At 36.9% G+C, this 17,324-nt stretch overlaps 1 protein-coding gene across 4 annotated transcripts in view; it reads right to left on the bottom strand.

The window, feature by feature from the left end:
* Positions 1–2,044: 2,044 nt before the first annotated feature.
* Positions 2,045–17,324, bottom strand: part of asic2 (acid-sensing (proton-gated) ion channel 2) — a 317,641-nt gene continuing 302,361 nt past the window's right edge. For all 4 annotated transcript variants that reach the window (XM_026208293.1, XM_026208299.1, XM_026208285.1 and 1 more), the window contains 7 exons: positions 15,049–15,199; positions 13,726–13,782; positions 9,753–9,906; positions 7,722–7,813; positions 7,555–7,634; positions 4,677–4,745; positions 2,045–4,566 (listed from right to left, as the gene is read on the bottom strand). In XM_026208293.1, coding sequence (XP_026064078.1) covers positions 4,465–4,566; positions 4,677–4,745; positions 7,555–7,634; positions 7,722–7,813; positions 9,753–9,906; positions 13,726–13,782; positions 15,049–15,199 — 705 coding nt within the window. In that variant the 3' untranslated portion in view covers positions 2,045–4,464. The remainder of the gene's footprint in view (positions 4,567–4,676; positions 4,746–7,554; positions 7,635–7,721; positions 7,814–9,752; positions 9,907–13,725; positions 13,783–15,048; positions 15,200–17,324) is intronic.

Below are 17,324 nucleotides of genomic sequence, written 5' to 3'. Positions count from 1 at the left end.
GAGCATTTCTCTCGAGATCGCGCACATCAACGCGCTTAAAAATCGCCAGCAGCGCTGCATAGGGTTTGTTCGAGAAAATAAGTGCATTTTTTGGATGTGAGGGAAAGTTCACCGTGTTCAGCTTCCCCAAGTACCCAGCATTACATGAACATTGGATGCAGTTTGTTTTTCCAGGGTAGCAATGGAGTGTATCAAGTACGTTTGTGTGTTCTGGTCATTTCAGTGACGACTGTTTTCTAAACAAGGCCCAGGTCGATGCTGGATTTGCACATCGTTTGCTATTAAAACATGGAGCCGTCCCTGTTATAAAAGACCCCATTCATGTAAGTACAACTGCATCAGATTTCTTTAATTTGTTGGAAATCAGCACATAAGTGAATATACGTTAATGTAAACAACACGAAACATCACTATTATAACTCCTCCCACTGCACGCCTCCAGGAGCTCTGCTTTTTCCGGAGAGAATCGGAAAGCTGTATTTTTCTTTTAGAAATATGATAAAACTGAAGACTTTTTGGATATATGAAGGATGCCGTAATACTCTATAGGTACTCAAGATTAACATGAGATTAGGTGAAACTGTGTAGGTTCTGTATCCTTTAAAGTTTGTGTGTGACAATTCAGTCATCTGAATCATTGTGGGAAATCACTACAATTAAACTGCAGTTAAAGAAGAAAAACAGTTTCGACTCAGTGAACTGCTCAAGCACATATTTAGTCAATCATTTCATAATATTCTGTTCTACTCTGCAGTGTATTTATTTATTTATTTATGTATGTGTATTTATATATTAAAGTGTCATTAATATAAAATACTAAATCAGCTATTCTATTTAAAATAGTTTTGACCATTTAATTAAAATCGAATAATTTAATAACTGATGACAGTGAAGGCAGTATCCCAGTAAAAGAAAGTAAATTTATTCCATTACTTAAATAAGAGTATATGAATATATAAATATTTAATTGCCCATTTTTTAATTGAAGATATGGCATCTTACCCCAAGGGTCTATTCTTGCCTTTTCACTTAAAAAATAAAATAATAAAAAAGACGTATTTTATTTATTTATTTGTTGTTTACAATTATCTTATTCCACAAATCCAAAAAACATGTCTACAAATTTCTAATTAAATATAAACACAAAAACCTTTGATATTCAACATGATATAGTATATCATATACTATATCATATACATTATATTTTTCCAAGCAAAATTAGATTAACCTCTAAACCATTTTATCTGACTAAATCTCACAAATGTTGATATTTGGATGAAATGGCAAGAAGAACATAGACCTTCATTAAATGTGTTGAGATGAGATTTTGTGTCATCTATGGTCAAGAGAAAAAAATGGTGTCATCAAACCTAATCTTACCCACGTTTGATGCTAATACACACACACACATAATACACATAAACAAACCTTTCTGTTTCAAACAATTAATGTGAAAAGGATGGCAATGAACAGCAATGTGAAAGCTATGTGACTCTAACATCTGCACAACGTATGTAGCTGTAGCAATTAAGTTGATAATAGCTGCTAGCTTGTTTTTCTAAGAAGTAAATGGCACAGCAGAGCCCTTGCACTCAGAACTCTAAGACATCTCTTTTGTTCTCTGTGATGTTTGTTTATGTGTATCTTCGTTTATAAGGGTGGCAAAAAACGAACTTGTTTTTGTTAAATGAAATTGAGTTTTTTGCATCTTCGCTTCTCTGTTTCTTCTTTACCACATAGAGGCATGAATAATCACATGCTGTCAAAACTGTATTTCTCCATTTGTTTCTGACAACCTAGACAGACATGCGTAACCTTCGCCCGTGCTCACGCACACAGGCATAAAACAGCAACAGTGCACCCGAGTAACAAGAAATGATAAAGGGACAGCAAGAAAAACATTTCAATCAAATTAGATTAGAAGCAGTGGATATCATTGCGAAAGTGAAATAGACTTATGATGAAAACAATACAGAACATATACATACATATTTGTAGATAGATAGACCGCTAGATAGACAGACAGAGGCAAAGACACAGGTGCTGTAATCCATGTAGACTTTATTGTTTTCATCTCTAAGGTCTGAGGTACTGGAGCATTTATACATTGGTGTTAGAAACCATCAACTCCTCAGGTTTCTCCTAATGAAAAAATAGCAAAGGTGATGTGACACCCCTTTGGTGTTTGTCCGCATGGCAAGAAAGAGTTCACTAAAATTACTGTTTAACATTATGAGTAACTTCATAATTTACTGTTTTTTAAGTACTGTATGGACAGATGCTGTGGGTTTCTGCGTTTGTAGTTTGTACATGTTTGGTTGTTTTTTTTCTTCTTCTATGCATGTGCTTGAAACCTTGAGGTTTACAGCTTTATCTTTGACATATTTAGAATAAATCATCAGATTTTAGGGCAAATAAGGACAACACATTCATCCTCCATAGCCCATTACATTTGATTAGCAAATTCAATTGCAAATGATACAACTAAAAAACATTTACATTCAGTCACGGATACTTTGCAAATCAGAAAACTGTTCAGACTGGATATTTGCTTCTTTTTTTTACCTACTATATTTATAGAATAAAATATAACACACATTAAGCAACATGTGTCTGTAGTCACACAATCACATGGCCCTCTCACATGCCACAAACAACCCATAGCACACATTCATTATTCTATTCCTTGTGGAAAATTATAATGTTTATAAATTTTGCATTATGATAAAGGTGCAAATCATGCCTCTTAATACTGTTGCTCCAGAAGGGGGCATGAAAATAATAACTACTAATAATCTTCTAAGAAATCCTCTAGCTCAAATCTGATTGGACAAAGGGGCCCTAGGTCACGTGTGAAGGCCTGGGTTTATTAAACCCGATTAAATACCTTTTTATAGATTCTAGGAGCTTCTCAACAAATTTCTGGTGTTACTTGTCAGCCAGTGGCCTTCATGTCCCAGAACAATTTGTTCAAAAGTTTCACCTACAGTTTTAACACACAAACTCTAATTCTTGTTTTTCATACTGTGACTGAAATTTGTGCTGGTCAATATCTTTAAATTGAATATTGAAGAGTGTTAAATTGAGAAATGCAATCAAGCTCACTCTCGTCACCCAGAACTGACCCTCCTTTCATTATTTTCAGCACGAATGATTTGGCATCAGTTAATGAATTTTGGCTGAAACACTGTACATGTTGTAGAATTATTGGGTCAGTTGAGGTTTCATTCATACTGATGTATAGTGTAACAAGAACCTCACATTTAGTTCAAGAGCAGACAAGAACATAATCACACCTTTGAGCTGTCTATCATCCATCATCAAAAAACACCGTGGGAACATAGTAAATAGCAGATAACATATGATAATTTCAGCGTTAATTAACCCCAGCAAAGATGAAGAGCTCTGAAATGAAGAGATGAGATGAGACAAAGACAACATTACAGCGTCAACTCACATAATAAACCACCATGAACTCCTCTAAATCCTTTATATGTTTGAAAACATCCCACTTACGATAGTTGGGAAAGTGAAATTATGATCGCCGCCCAAAAAAATCTCTGAAAAGTGCTGATGTATCTCTCAACTCTGTATTAGAAGCATGAAAGATCATATCAGTTTTCTAATATCAGCTTTAAATTACAAATTAACACCTCTCACATGTAACAAAATGAAAACCGCTAGTTGCATGACTATATTCTTATGCAGAAAGCGACAAAAACACTTTTTTTTTGTACTCTCTGTTCTTCATTTTTCAAATGGGATCCAGAAAGCATGTAGAAGAGTCATTCACAGCCACAATGGGCTCATAATGGCTGCCATTGTACCGTGACCCATTTGGCTTTTCTATGAAGGGTAAAAAAATAAAAAAAGGAAAGAAGAAATGGTCTCTCAGTTTTATGATGCATCCCTGATACATCAAGAAGCCAAGTGAGATGTAGAAACACAGCACAAGAAGACAAAACTGTCTCCACACGTGAAAGAGGATGAAAAGTTTGAGAAAACTATATTGTAACACATGAAACTGACACATGCACAGTTAGAACAGCTTCGCAACATTTTATCCGTTGATAATTTACAGTGTTTTGGCAGTAGACTTCAAAATGACGTCTGGGCACAGGGAGAAAGAGAGGACGTGAGAACATGCCGAGGCTGTGCGCATCTGCAGTTCCTCACATGCTCGTGTTTTCATGTTTGTCTTATTTTTACAAGGGACTGTCCAGACAGGTTTCACAAGCTTCTGCTTTCCTTCATGAGTCCAGAACAAACAGATGGTGTTTGTGAGAAACTTTGGGGTCCTCATGTTCCTTGAGAAGCTCCTTGGCTTCTAGGTCTCATGTTTCTGCCAAAAAGATAACATGATGAGAAATAGCAACAGAGACTTTTCCCTTGGTTTACTTTGTCCTTCACCCATTGGAGTGGAGTGGCCCGGCTCCCTCTGTTGGTGTGGAGGGGTTACGGTGCTCAGCAGGCAATCTCCTCTAGGGTGCCCAGGGTGGTCTGGAGGGGAACGCTGACCGTGTGGCTAATCGATTCGGAGTGGTTTACCACCGGATCACAGGTACTCTGAGAAAAAAACACAGATGTTCTTAAAACTGTGCACCTGAGGCACAACACAGTCATTCCATGCACTGGGTTCGTGATATCTAAATAAATTAATTGAAACTTTTTTTTACCACATCCTCTCCATGACTCTCTTTCTCCTCCTCTCGGTTCAGCAGGTCCAGCAGTTTCTCCTTCACTACCTGCCAGCACACATCAAAAACCACCATCTTATTCACTGCCAAATCAGGTCTCAAACTGCTGTCTTCAGAACAGCTTTGAAAAGATCATTATTTGCCAGCGCTGTGATAATCAAATCAGCGACATGGGCTGCAGCCCAGGGCACTGACCATCAATGGAAAACAGGATCAGGAAGTCAAAGGAATTGAAAATGGGAATTTGGATTTGGAAATTCATGCATTTTGGTCTAGCTTTCAGTTCAAAAAATGGCTCTGCAGATCCCCATGTTGGCAATGAACAAATGATCTCAGCGTCACCCGTCTCAAATGTCACAGGAATGGAATCTTTTTTAATACTTTTATTTAGGCCAATAAAACAGCCTGAGAACTTCAATAAATCAAAACAAACTGAACTTCTTGATGGTGATGTCAACAGTGTAGCCAACTTAGTGACTCAGTTGCTAGATTTTGTGAGTTTTCATACCAATTTAGAATGACTTCTTGAATGATTTCTTGGATAAACTCATTGGTACTGCCATGCAAGGTCTTCTCTTTGTGTCTGTTCTGTTCAGTGAGTGGCTGAGAGTTGTAGCAAATTCACTTAAAATACTGTAGATATATTCTGTTTTTTTTTTCTAATCTGTGATAATTTTATCTGTAAATATAGCTGAAAACAGCACAGCCATTGACTTTATGTGCATTTGATTTGGATGACATTTCGATTATAAATCAGGGTTTTAGTGCAGATTAACAGCTTGGAAATGGGGAGCTGGTTATGTAGTCTTAATGGGCCATTTCTCAGTCACCATTTCATATTCATCCTGTTGTCTGACAGCAGAAGCAGAATATATATATAGTTTTATTGGGAATTTGGTCTCTAAAATACAGTATTTGAGATTAGAGAGTAGTAGAAAGGCAAAATGTAAAAGGTTGACAGAAGGTAGAATACAAATGCAGTGTCATGAATTGCTAATTAGTGTATAACATAATTTAGGAATTGTTCCAGTGAAAATCATTGGCATTGGTGGATGCCAAAGCCCGTTTGATAGTGGTAAGAATTGATTGAGATCTTTGATTGACTGTTTATGTGGTTGTTATAGTGATTGTATACTCTTAAAAACATAGATTCTTTACTGGTATCTATTTATAATCACAAAACCACAAAATGTTCTTTGGGAAAACAAACATGGTTCTTCTAAGCACTGCTGTGAAAACCACCTTTTAGAATTGTTATTTTTAAGAGTGTAGTAGATTTAGATGCAATCTCAAATTTGATAAAGGTTCATACTTAAAGGGATAGTTTAGGAAGGCGAGAACTTTCATTATTGTATGAATTATCACACATATACATTCAAGGACTCACTTTGGTAATCGCTATAACCTCTATAATTTCTGTGAGCAGCTTGTTTATCATTGTTGAGTTTGCTGTGCTTTTATTGGAATATTTTTTTGGTCATGTGAAATTATTTGGGCAATTCTCATCCTAATATGATAAAGGCCTAGCTCATGAATATAACTTAGGTCACATTAAAATGTAAAAAAAAAAAAAATTAATTAATTGCTAGGTAATAGGTCAGTTCTTAAGATGACCATATTTTAAAGCTAAAATCTCATTGGGCATGTATAGTTCTCATGCATTTCCAATTAAGCTAAATGCTTTAGTGTTTCTTTTGTTTTTGTGCTTCGTTTAGCTTAAAATCCAAAGATGCTTAAATTTAAGAAAATAATTTTAAGATGAAGGCTGACCATTTAAAGTGATCTTGCATCAAAAAATCCATCAAAACTGGACAGGACAGAGTGTGAAATGAGTGTGTGTGTGTGTGTGCCCCTGAGGGTATAAGTGGTGTGAGGGCCTGTGCTGGCGGCTGTCCATAGAGCCAAGAGAACAGCAGCAATGCAGAATTAATGAAGGCTCATTATGATGAAACTCTCCATCAGAGTGTCATTCATTCTACACTAGAGACAGAGTGAAGATTTCAGCAGCCATCACTGTGTCTAGGGGAATCTCTCTCTCTCTCTCTTTCTCACTCTCTCTGCATATGCGTGAGCGTCTGTTGAGCGAGTGTTAGGAGCGTTTGTTGCGTGTGAGTGGCATTTGCGTGTGTGGCAAGAAAAGTTGCTTTCTCTCTTTTTTTAAATTTCTTATTCTTTTTCAGAGTGTTTTGATATCTGTGGTGTATCGTTTGGTGTAATAAGGCTTCCTTGAGGGGTTTTCGGCCATTGCCAACCAGTGCATCAATCACTGGGAAGCATGGCAGCCAAAAACACAAGCACTAGTTTGAAGTCTCTCACACAGCGCCACGGAGTGAAGGTGGTGTCCGTGGTGAATGTAGAGGAGTGCATTCTGGCATTCTGCTTCCCCTTTCTACCCCTGTGATCCATTCGAATTGTTACACAAGTACTACAGAAATTACAATCTGCTTTTACAACAGAACAATTAAAAATGTTTCAAGGTTACAGTGAAAGGGAATTTAACCCTAATGAGAAGAATCAGTTTCCAAATCTGCTTCCTTCGCAAAATGTAGGTGATTGTACAGGGTTTTTTTGGAATCCGAAAAGGTGATGGAAATGGAAATTTGTTTTCAGAGAGAGACTGTTTTTCATACCTTTTTGTATTGTTCAAACTAAACCCTTTATTTGATTTTTAATTGTTTTAATGAGAAGTTCTCTGTGCAAACTTTTATTTTGGGTTTCAAATATCTTTAAAAAATGGAAGAATGTGTATCAATTGCTTAATTTTATTTTGGTTAAAGTCAAAACGGCCATTTACATTAGCAGAAGAGATCAAATAGAGAAAATGATTGATTATAATGTTGAAAGTGTACTTACGTACCTCATATGCATAATCAAATAGCTCCAGTATGGTCAGGATACTTGCACCGATAAACAAACCCATCTGACCACCAATATCCCCTGCAACATAAAAATATCTTTGATTTATAGGAACAGAGAGAAAAAAGTTGAAAGACACAGTATTCATACTACAGTGTGCTGTGATACCTAGTAGACCCGCCACCTCATATGCTTTCTTCTGCTCTATGGTCTCATAATTCAGAGCCTCAAAGAACACATCCAGAACTAGGATATTATCCCTGCATCAACAGAACACAGAGTAATGTTTTGAAGTTCAATTTTGATACATGTAAAACAGAAAACATAAAGTGATACAGAAAACATGTTTGCTGCAAGTAATTCATCTGTGCACACAAGAAACAAATATGTTGACTGACACAGCCAAGTAGAAGATTTTTGATGTTTAATGTTAAGTGGAGCTGGATTTTAAATCAGTGAGACTTCACTGTATATACAGAGCTACCCAGTGTGATGCAACAGAAATAACAACCAAATGACCAATGGAATGATGTGGATGCTTAAGATAGGACCTCAAGTTAAGGAAATCGTTACCAACAATATATCAGCACTACAGTTAGATCTAGTTATTCTAGTGTTTCTGGTGGTACTGAATAGATTACTTCTGCATTTGTTGACATTTACTCTTATATAAAAGAGATACAGTTTTACGGAAGGATATAATATTTTAATTTTTTAATTTTTCCCAAACACACACTCAAGACTGGGCTACTGTACAAGAGGGCTAACCTCGAAACTTTGACAACACTTACACTGGCATTATCTCAACCATTCATTACTTCTCTATTATGCTGCAGAGATGAATGATCTTGGCATGATAACTGATAACTTGCGTGCATGTGTGGAGGAGTTAAAGTAAACAAGTTTTTTTCTGTTATCATAAAATGAAGCAGTCTAGAGAAACTTATCACTCTTGTGGGACACCAGAGTGATGATATCCTGTCTGCTTTATGCTGATTTAATTGACTCTGCAGTTGAGCAACATCTGTCTGTGTGTGTGTGTGTGTGTGTGTGTGTGGGTGTGTGAGAGAGTGAGAGAGTCACTATTCCCAATAGTTCCACGTCTCAGACACATCAATCACAAGCTTATCGCTATGACGATGAACTAATGAATGGAGAGGATGTGATGTCTGTCACTATACTGAAGAACAACTCCCTGAATCTTCCTGAAACAAAGCAAAAGTGTTCAGCTAGATGTCTAGAGGAGAAATAAATATCTTAGAGCCACATCAAATGTCTTGCTGTCCTAATGTTGCTGTTATTGTAAAGAAGCATGTCTATAAATTGAGGCATCATTTCCAAAGCTCCTTAATTAGGACAATAACACACAGGGGTGAGTTACAAGAGTTTTCTTTCTCCCACATTCCAGTGTCCATTTCCTCATCCTTAGTGGAACAGCAATGCCAATTCAGGTCAAATTAATTTCCTAAATTTACTTGAACAATTATACATTTTAATTTTAATAATTCTGAATTTAATATGTAGATTAAAATAGATTACAATTCAAAAGCAACCCAATTGTTTAGGTGTAGTGTATCATTTTTAATTATACTTTTCATTATGAATAAACATATTACCAAACAGTCACATTGCACTTTCCCGAAGCATTACTGTTCAGAAGATTTTTTTTCTTCAATTTTATTTTTCATCAAAAATGTGCCGCCTTTGAAACACATTCATATATCTAAATATTTTTTTAATTATTGGTCATCCTAAATCATTTTGTTTTGTGACCTTGAATTGCAATTCATTAAATTCCTCTTCCCGTCATTTCAATTTAACCTGTGGTTCATGTCCAATTTAATTAAATCTTGTGAATAAAATGGTCAATTCATAATTTCAGAATTGTTCTCAAATCTAATAACACCACCGCTCATCTCTGCTAGAAAAGTGCAGGCTTGTGATCATTAACAAGCTCCATATCCCTGTGATCTTGATATGAGGTGGAATATTAACTGCTACTTTAACAAATTGGTGGCAGTAATGAGGTAAAGTTAAAACCTGTGAAAGGTATTACAAGGACAACAATTAAAAAGTTTGGAAAGTGATAGAAAGTTGCAACATACATTAAAAAAGCCCTTTTGAATGCTGAATTCAAAGATGTTTTTATGTATTCGAGGGGAAAGTGACTTTCAACATGGATGTGAGGAGCGTACTCACGTGATGTACTTCTCTGATCGGTTGAACTTCTTCTCCAGGTAGCGAGCAGAGGTTTTACTGGGGATCTTGACCATGGAAAGCTCTTTGTTGTATCGAGTCATGTTACAGGGGCTCCTGCAGATGCAGCTTGTGCCTTCAACAGCTGACAGAGCAGCTACGGAAAGCATGAAAGTGTATAGTAGAGAGGAAAAAGAAAAGAGGAAAGGGAAATGATGAGAGACGGGAAAGGGTACCGGGAAGAAAGGGAGAATGTCAATTATTTCTGCAGGCAGCACTCCTGGGTTCTATGTATGACATTCCTTGTAGAACAACTGACAATGTAAAGAACATGAGGTCGTCTTATCCTTCTCTGCACACAGAGGGTCTTTTCAGTGTCTCCTTGACACACACACACACACACACACACACACACACACACACACACACACACACTGATTGAAGTATAATTCAACTTTTGGCCTTTTCAGAACACTTTCAATTTGCTACTGTCAACTCTTGACAGCTTAGAAAAATATCACATGTTGCACTTTTGATTACCTCAAGAAAGACACTGCAAGCATTTTGATAAAAGCCACCACTTTGAATCTGATAAACTGCAAGGATAACATTGTCAAAGTGCTTTCTAGAGAAACTTACCGAAAAACAGAAGACTGATTAATGGACAGATGAAACATATTTACTGTAAAATTAGTTATCTTACAAAACAACAAAAGATAATAATTTGCTATTTTCTTGTCTGTTGCCAAGGGCTGAAATCTTTTGCTCTTGGCTGTGCCTTCCTCAGATTTCTAATCAGTTCATAACATGCATGACCTGAAGATGTAATCTGACCTTTCAAAGAAACATTTTTAAATTCATCCATCCCTGACCTTTTCTATCTCCACCTTTGATTCTTCTCCTCACTTCCATCCCCTTTCTCAACCCTGCCATTGGAGATGATGCTAAAGTCTCATCATTTAATTGGAGAATTAAGTCGGATTTAACCTCCTTGACACACACACTCACAGGCAAATGAACAGAATACACACACACACACACACACACACACACACACACAAGACTATTAAATCTGCTATAATCTTGTGCTAAAGCCATCATTCTGTATAAACTTAAAAGCATTGTTCACATCTCATTTTCTCCAAACATTGCCGCTAATAGCAGATCCATGTGCTCAAAACCACAAAGGTATTCCACACCTTCAATTTCTAATGTGGCTAGCTATTTCAACTACAATCTTTATTATATTTGGCCTTTTTCATTTATAGAATAATAAAGATTGGTACAGAGAGGTAAGATGTAAGTTGACCATCCCAACTTATTTTTTATTTTATTTTGACTATGCAGGTACAATCTCATCTCAACACTTTTGATGAAAGGCTATGCTATTTTTCATGTTGTCTATTTTTTTTATTTCATCTGAATATTACCATTTGTGAGAATTAGTCTGGTTAACTGATTCAATTGTCTGTTTTCTGGGAAAAGGTGATTTATGAAATTGTATTATGTTGAATATCAAAATTGTTTATTTTTATTTTGTGTGTGTGTGTGTGTGTGTCTGTTAATGAGGGATGTGTGGGCAGAAATGTTTTTAGATTTGTGTAGTAAAATTATAATTTTCATTTTTAAAATGAAAACATACAATTAGACCCCGAGTGGCATGTTGTTACTAATATTATTATTTTAAATGTAATAGTTATTTTACTGGGGTTACTTTTGAGTATTTCAATGAATTAGATGCACATTCTAGACATCTTTGCTTTATAATTCAGTGAAATCACTTAACTTGCACCCAGTGTTGCTATTATGACATATCTTCAATTAAAATATGGTAAATATGCAAATATTGTATCATATTCTGTATATGGAATACATTTACCAGACAATCTTTTTTACTGGGATTCTGCTTTATTTTTCATCAGTCATCAGTTTTGTGTAACATTGCATAATATTTCCTCATTGGATACTGCTTTGGAACGCAGTATACAGTCGTGCACATTGTGCTGTAAGCAGAACTGTATATTATTATTACATTCTGAACATCTCTTGATTAACATTTTGCTTGTTGATTGTTCTTTCTCTAAGTGTTTTCTATCATTATCAATTCCTCACTCATTCTGTTCTTTTTATTTTATTATTATAATTATTTATTTGTTTTTTGCTTTAGCAATTTCCATTTCATACCTCTAATAGCCTCGCATTTATTTTTAAATGTGTTCATCTGCATATTGTTCTGGTGAAAACAAAAATACATATTTCTTCTCTCAGGGTGCCGTGAAGAGAAAGTTGGAGTTGGTGATAATTTCCTCTCCACTTTGTCAAAGACAAGAACCAGCTGTCAAGGATTTGGAAGTGAGCAGCGAGAGTTTTGGACAAGGTGTTCAGCCCATTGTGCTGTGCCGTTGTGCCTTTACTTATCAACTGAGGTCAGAGAATGAAACTTTTCCAGGCGTGGAAGTCTGTCCCTCTTCATACTCTATTGGCTTTATTTTTAATGATTGTGTACAGAGAATTCTAAGAAAAAGGTTAAAAAAAATTTAAATTACACACATAAATAACCTAGGGAAGTCTTTGGAAACAGATTGTGTGCTGAGCACCTGAGATGTTTGAAAATTTACAGTCCTAGCTGTGCTCCAATTTGAATTTCCTCGTTAGCAAAAGATAATTAGTGAACATAGAGCCAACTTGCTTATTTTGTGTGGGACAGACCGCTGGTATATACGGTCAGATGGTACATAGAGAGGGAGTTAATGAGAGACAGAATGCATTCTGTTGGTAGGCATGGTGCACAAAACAGCTCAAGTCTTTGTTTTCCCTGAAAATATTTCCAAAATAATGAATTAATTCGAGCCAGTTCACAAAGGTTCAATAAATAAGTATCAGTGTCAAGAGGAATCAAATATTTTGTAAGAGAACTGAAGAATACTTTCAAAGTTTTCTCCATGAAGAGTTAATACAGTCTAATTGGGTGAAGCTTGTGAAGATTATATATAATGCTTTCTAGTGTCTAATAACTACTGCTTTCAACTGCTGTAAAAGAGAGACACAAACACACAAACAAACAAACAGATCTGGTCAATAACATTCAGTTTACTTTTTGTTCTGCCGTTTACCCTTTTACTTTTTTTAAGGATGCTGCCTAAGAGCAAAACACTGCTACAGAGGAGGAAGAGAATAATAGTGTGACAGTATATGCTGTTTTCATGAGTTTTGCCCATGTAATTGGATTATTTGGAGGGTCAGTGCAGTAAGTCATGAAGTCATGAAGGTCTGCTGAATAGAGACTTGTGCATATCCGGAGTCAAACCGTGAAAGTGAGAAACAAAACAAATCCTGCTTTCGAATAGAGTTTTGTTGATAACAACAGAATCACTCTTGTTTTGTTGTGTCGTGCTATGTCAAGTACAGTATGTACTTTTTCAAAAGTACTTATTTCAGAAATTGAGACTATGCAATTTTGGATGCAGCCTATTTAGCAGAATCTGAAATTGAGAAGTACAGTGGTTCTCAATCCTGGCCCAGAAGTACCCCAGCACTGATCATTTTGGATGTCTCCTTTATGCATCACATCTGATTGATATTTTTTACTCAAACAAGGAGGTCAAATCAAGTAGCATTTAAAAAAATGGAATACAAACTTTGCAATGTATTAAAGTAAATAAAGTGAAATTCTGAATTGTTCCGACTATGTTTAACATGTGTATATGCAAATGTGTAGAGAGAGTATGTGTACTGGTATTCCCTACCTTATAGGAACCAAATGCCAAATCCCCCTAAAGATTATGATATAAGTAATCTTTTTTAACATTTTTGGTTCCCGCGTTAAATCTAAAAGTGCAAAGGGGTTTCTTTGAGGGAGAGGATTAGGGGTAGGGTACAGTATTGTTTGCACAGTATAAAAACCACTACATCTATGGAATGCCCCCATCAAACACGTTAACCAGTGTGTGTGTGTGTAGATGAAAAATACACTCACCCAGAGCAGGTTCAGCACAATCCTTATACTGTTCAGGAGTGCAGTACGGAGAATCACCTGGAAATGAAAGGAAAACAAAGAAACAGACAAACATTAAGTGCCAAAGAAAAGTTCTTCTTTATTCAGCCTTCTTAAATTAATAATGAAACACTGGGGACATGTTCTGAGAAGGAGAAAAACAGACCCAACCTTCACCTAGCCAATCTCAGCAGCACGACAAGAAAATAAACAATTGGGAGTGCTTGTGTCCATATGGAATAGAGTTTTGTGCTCGTCTACTCTTGCTCTTGGCCAAAATGTATCAGACGTATCCTGGATGTACACCACAGGGCAGTCACAATCCGTTAATGAATCTATAATTACAGTATTAGAGCAGGGTACCTGTGTGAATGGAGGACTAATCATCTATGAGATAATTGTATGATAATTGTCCTGTCTTGAGTGCCAGTTGAAGTAGCAGGCGGTTGAGGTTGGCGTCTATGGGTTAGAATGAATATGAAATTACAAAAAAAATAAGTTTTATCAGATAGGAGAAAATGGAGACCGTATAGTTTCATTAAAAGAGACCAGTTTAAAATATGAAAATGGCTGCAGCACTAACTTTAAAGATCAGCTATCATGGGAGAACATACATTGGTATTAAGAATGTCACATAAATGGCATTAAGCCGCAATGAAAAGTTCATGAATTCATATTATGAAATCATGGAAATAAACTGCGTCTTTTAAAAGACCATTTAGCAACAGTTAGAGATGACTTTATATCAATGGGCCCAAATTATTTTTTTATTAGTGAAATGAAATTCAAATGGAATGTTTCTGAAGAAATGAAGTTTCATTTCGCGTAGAGATCCTCCACACTTCTCAAATTATAGAATATGTAAAGTTAAGTCATGGTTTATGCTTACAAGCCCTTGCTGTCAGTTTGTGGGCTTGTTACAAACCACCTTTGACCCACAGAAAACTGAATTAAATTCTATACTCTGACCTCTTCTAAACAAGTTTAGTCAGGTTTTGCTTTGGCTGCCAAATGCAAACTACTAATGCACAAGGAATCGAGTTATCACTACACACAGCCCAATGCTGACATGCTTTCCACCAGAATATGAGACATACATACGTTTACTGTATGTAGATTGTTATTATTATTATTATTATTATAACCATTACATGCACACTTTTTTTTTGATACTTAGACAATATTTTGTGTAAAATGACAATAATCTCTGAAACTGAAAACTGAAATTAAAATGTACTGCAGAAGTAAGAGAGGATGAGTGTGAAGTAAAAGGATAGCTTCGTGCACTGCTAGGTTTGGACGTACCTGGCATGTAGACCATTCTGCAGTTGCAGTTTTCGATGATGTAGCGTGTCTCACACTCAATGCGACAGGCAGACACGCTGTACACCTCAAAGAGGCCTGAATCCAGGGCTCTGGTCACACACTCGCCCCATGGAGGAGGAAGGTATGTCAGCTAAAGGAGAAGAAAACATTTTAATGCATTAGTCAGACTGATTACCATATGTATAACATTCACATGTAACATTTGTAATAGTTATTTTGTACTAATTTTTTTTTTTAAGTTAAACAAGTACACTACAGTTATTTTGGGGTGACAAAAAAGTACAGTACTTTTGACAACAGCAGTGGTCAAAGCAAATCTCCACCAATTAGTTTTATACTCGTATACACACAGAGCATTCACATCAATTGCCTATAAGCTGTAATTGTCAAAGCTGCTTACTGTGAGGGAGCGAAGGAGAGAGGAGACGAAGGAGTTTTACGATAACAAACATTATTAAACATCCAAGGGTTACACAGGGTAGACAGAAGACACACGTAGCACCTTCGAGAAATGAACAATACCGGACAAGGAAACATAGGGCAAACAACACTTTAAAAGCAGGACCAAACGAGGGTAATTGACAAGACACACCTGAATCAAATGATTCATCAACAAGAGGGAGAAACTGGGTCACGGAGAGCACATGGGAGAAAACACAACAAAACAGGTCCATATCCTTGACATATCGCTCCCTCCCAGAAAGGGAGCGAGAGGAGTGACTTTTCGGTGGTTGTGGGATTGGGTTCTCCGTCATTGGTGAGCTCGGGCTTGTGCTCCACACAGCAGGGTAATGAAGGGCTGGGCTCTTGGTCTGGCTGTGCTCTGGATTAGGGCCAGACGCTCTCCAGACACCAGATGATCGCTTCCCTCCAGCTCAGTCCAGTGGTGTCTGGGAGGTCAATGGGGCGGTGGTAATTAGACCCGATCCAAAACAGTGAGTTTAACACAGCGTCATTGAACACCGTTAAAATGGCAAGCTGGCTAAACTCAACCATATACTCCAAGAGGGGCAGTTCCTTATGGGCTAGGGACGTGGGTGGGTACACAGGGTAGGCAGAAGACACACATAACACCATCAAGAGACAAATAATACAGAGATCTGCAAGCCTGTCGGGTCCCTACAGATCAGGCTCGGGTTGGGCCCAGACTCTGGCTCATTTAGCTTCTCTCCTTTTATTGTGCCCATATACGTGCAGAGCACACATAGGTATGAAATACTGTTATAATGATTATAGCCTATTATAAACATTATACATCGCCTACGCAATACGCAACACATACACACACGCATTAGCATACAGGTGACAGTTCACCATGCAGAGCATCAGGGAGAAGTTGGAGCATGGGGAGTAAATAAAAGTTCCCAATGCTTTGGGAAAAGCTGCGCTTTGAATTGATGACCACGACAAACAATGAGCCAATTGGTCATGTGCAGTGCTCGCCATCTCCTCATTAGATGCGCCTTTAAGAAATGCATCTATACAGATTATGATTATTATAATAGAGTATTTGTTTTTGATAGGTTTTATTTTTGTTAAATACTAATTTAAAGCTTTCTATAGATATATTTATCATGTATTTGCTGAATTTCAGTTGATTTTTGTGAAGCGCTCCTATTAATAATAAATTCCTCAAATACTCTATGTGCACCATTACTCATGTTCAATTTGGCACACAAAGCGCATAGCATTTCTGCCTTCTGTTCTGTGCAAGAGTGATGAACAATTGTATTAATTTATTATAAAATAATAATTAAAAAGATTGCTTCACAGAGGTCTTTGTTTGAAGGAATTTACACAGACACAAAAAGCATATTTTGTCAGATGCAGCAACAGGCGTCCTGTTGGCATGTGTCCACTGTTTACCATTTTACAAACAACTTTTAGTACAATCACACTCCGGAGTCCTCCATGAGCAAACACAATGAACTGGTTCTTGTGTCAGTGAACCTGGCAGCAGATAAATGGGGAAGGTGGCAGGGCGGGAAGGGCACAGATGTCAGGGAGAGAGAAAAATGGAGCAGGATTAAGGATTTAAGAGAGAATGACAAAAGAGATTGTAAACAAACAGAGGAAGAGACATGGCACAGGGAATGACATGTGGAGAGGAGGAGTCCATCTGCCCCAAAATAAAAGGTTGCCACACATCCACACTTCTCCAAGCAAACATTACTCAAGCTTCCACGCAGGTCAGTTTCATTTAGTCTCAACTGAAGACATCATGGGTAATGCGGTCTTAAGATCAAAAGAGCCAA

The sequence above is a fragment of the Carassius auratus genome, chromosome 3, assembly GCF_003368295.1.
Source record: "Carassius auratus strain Wakin chromosome 3, ASM336829v1, whole genome shotgun sequence".
NCBI lineage: Eukaryota > Metazoa > Chordata > Actinopteri > Cypriniformes > Cyprinidae > Carassius > Carassius auratus.
This window is presented reverse-complemented; position numbering and strand designations above follow the sequence as displayed.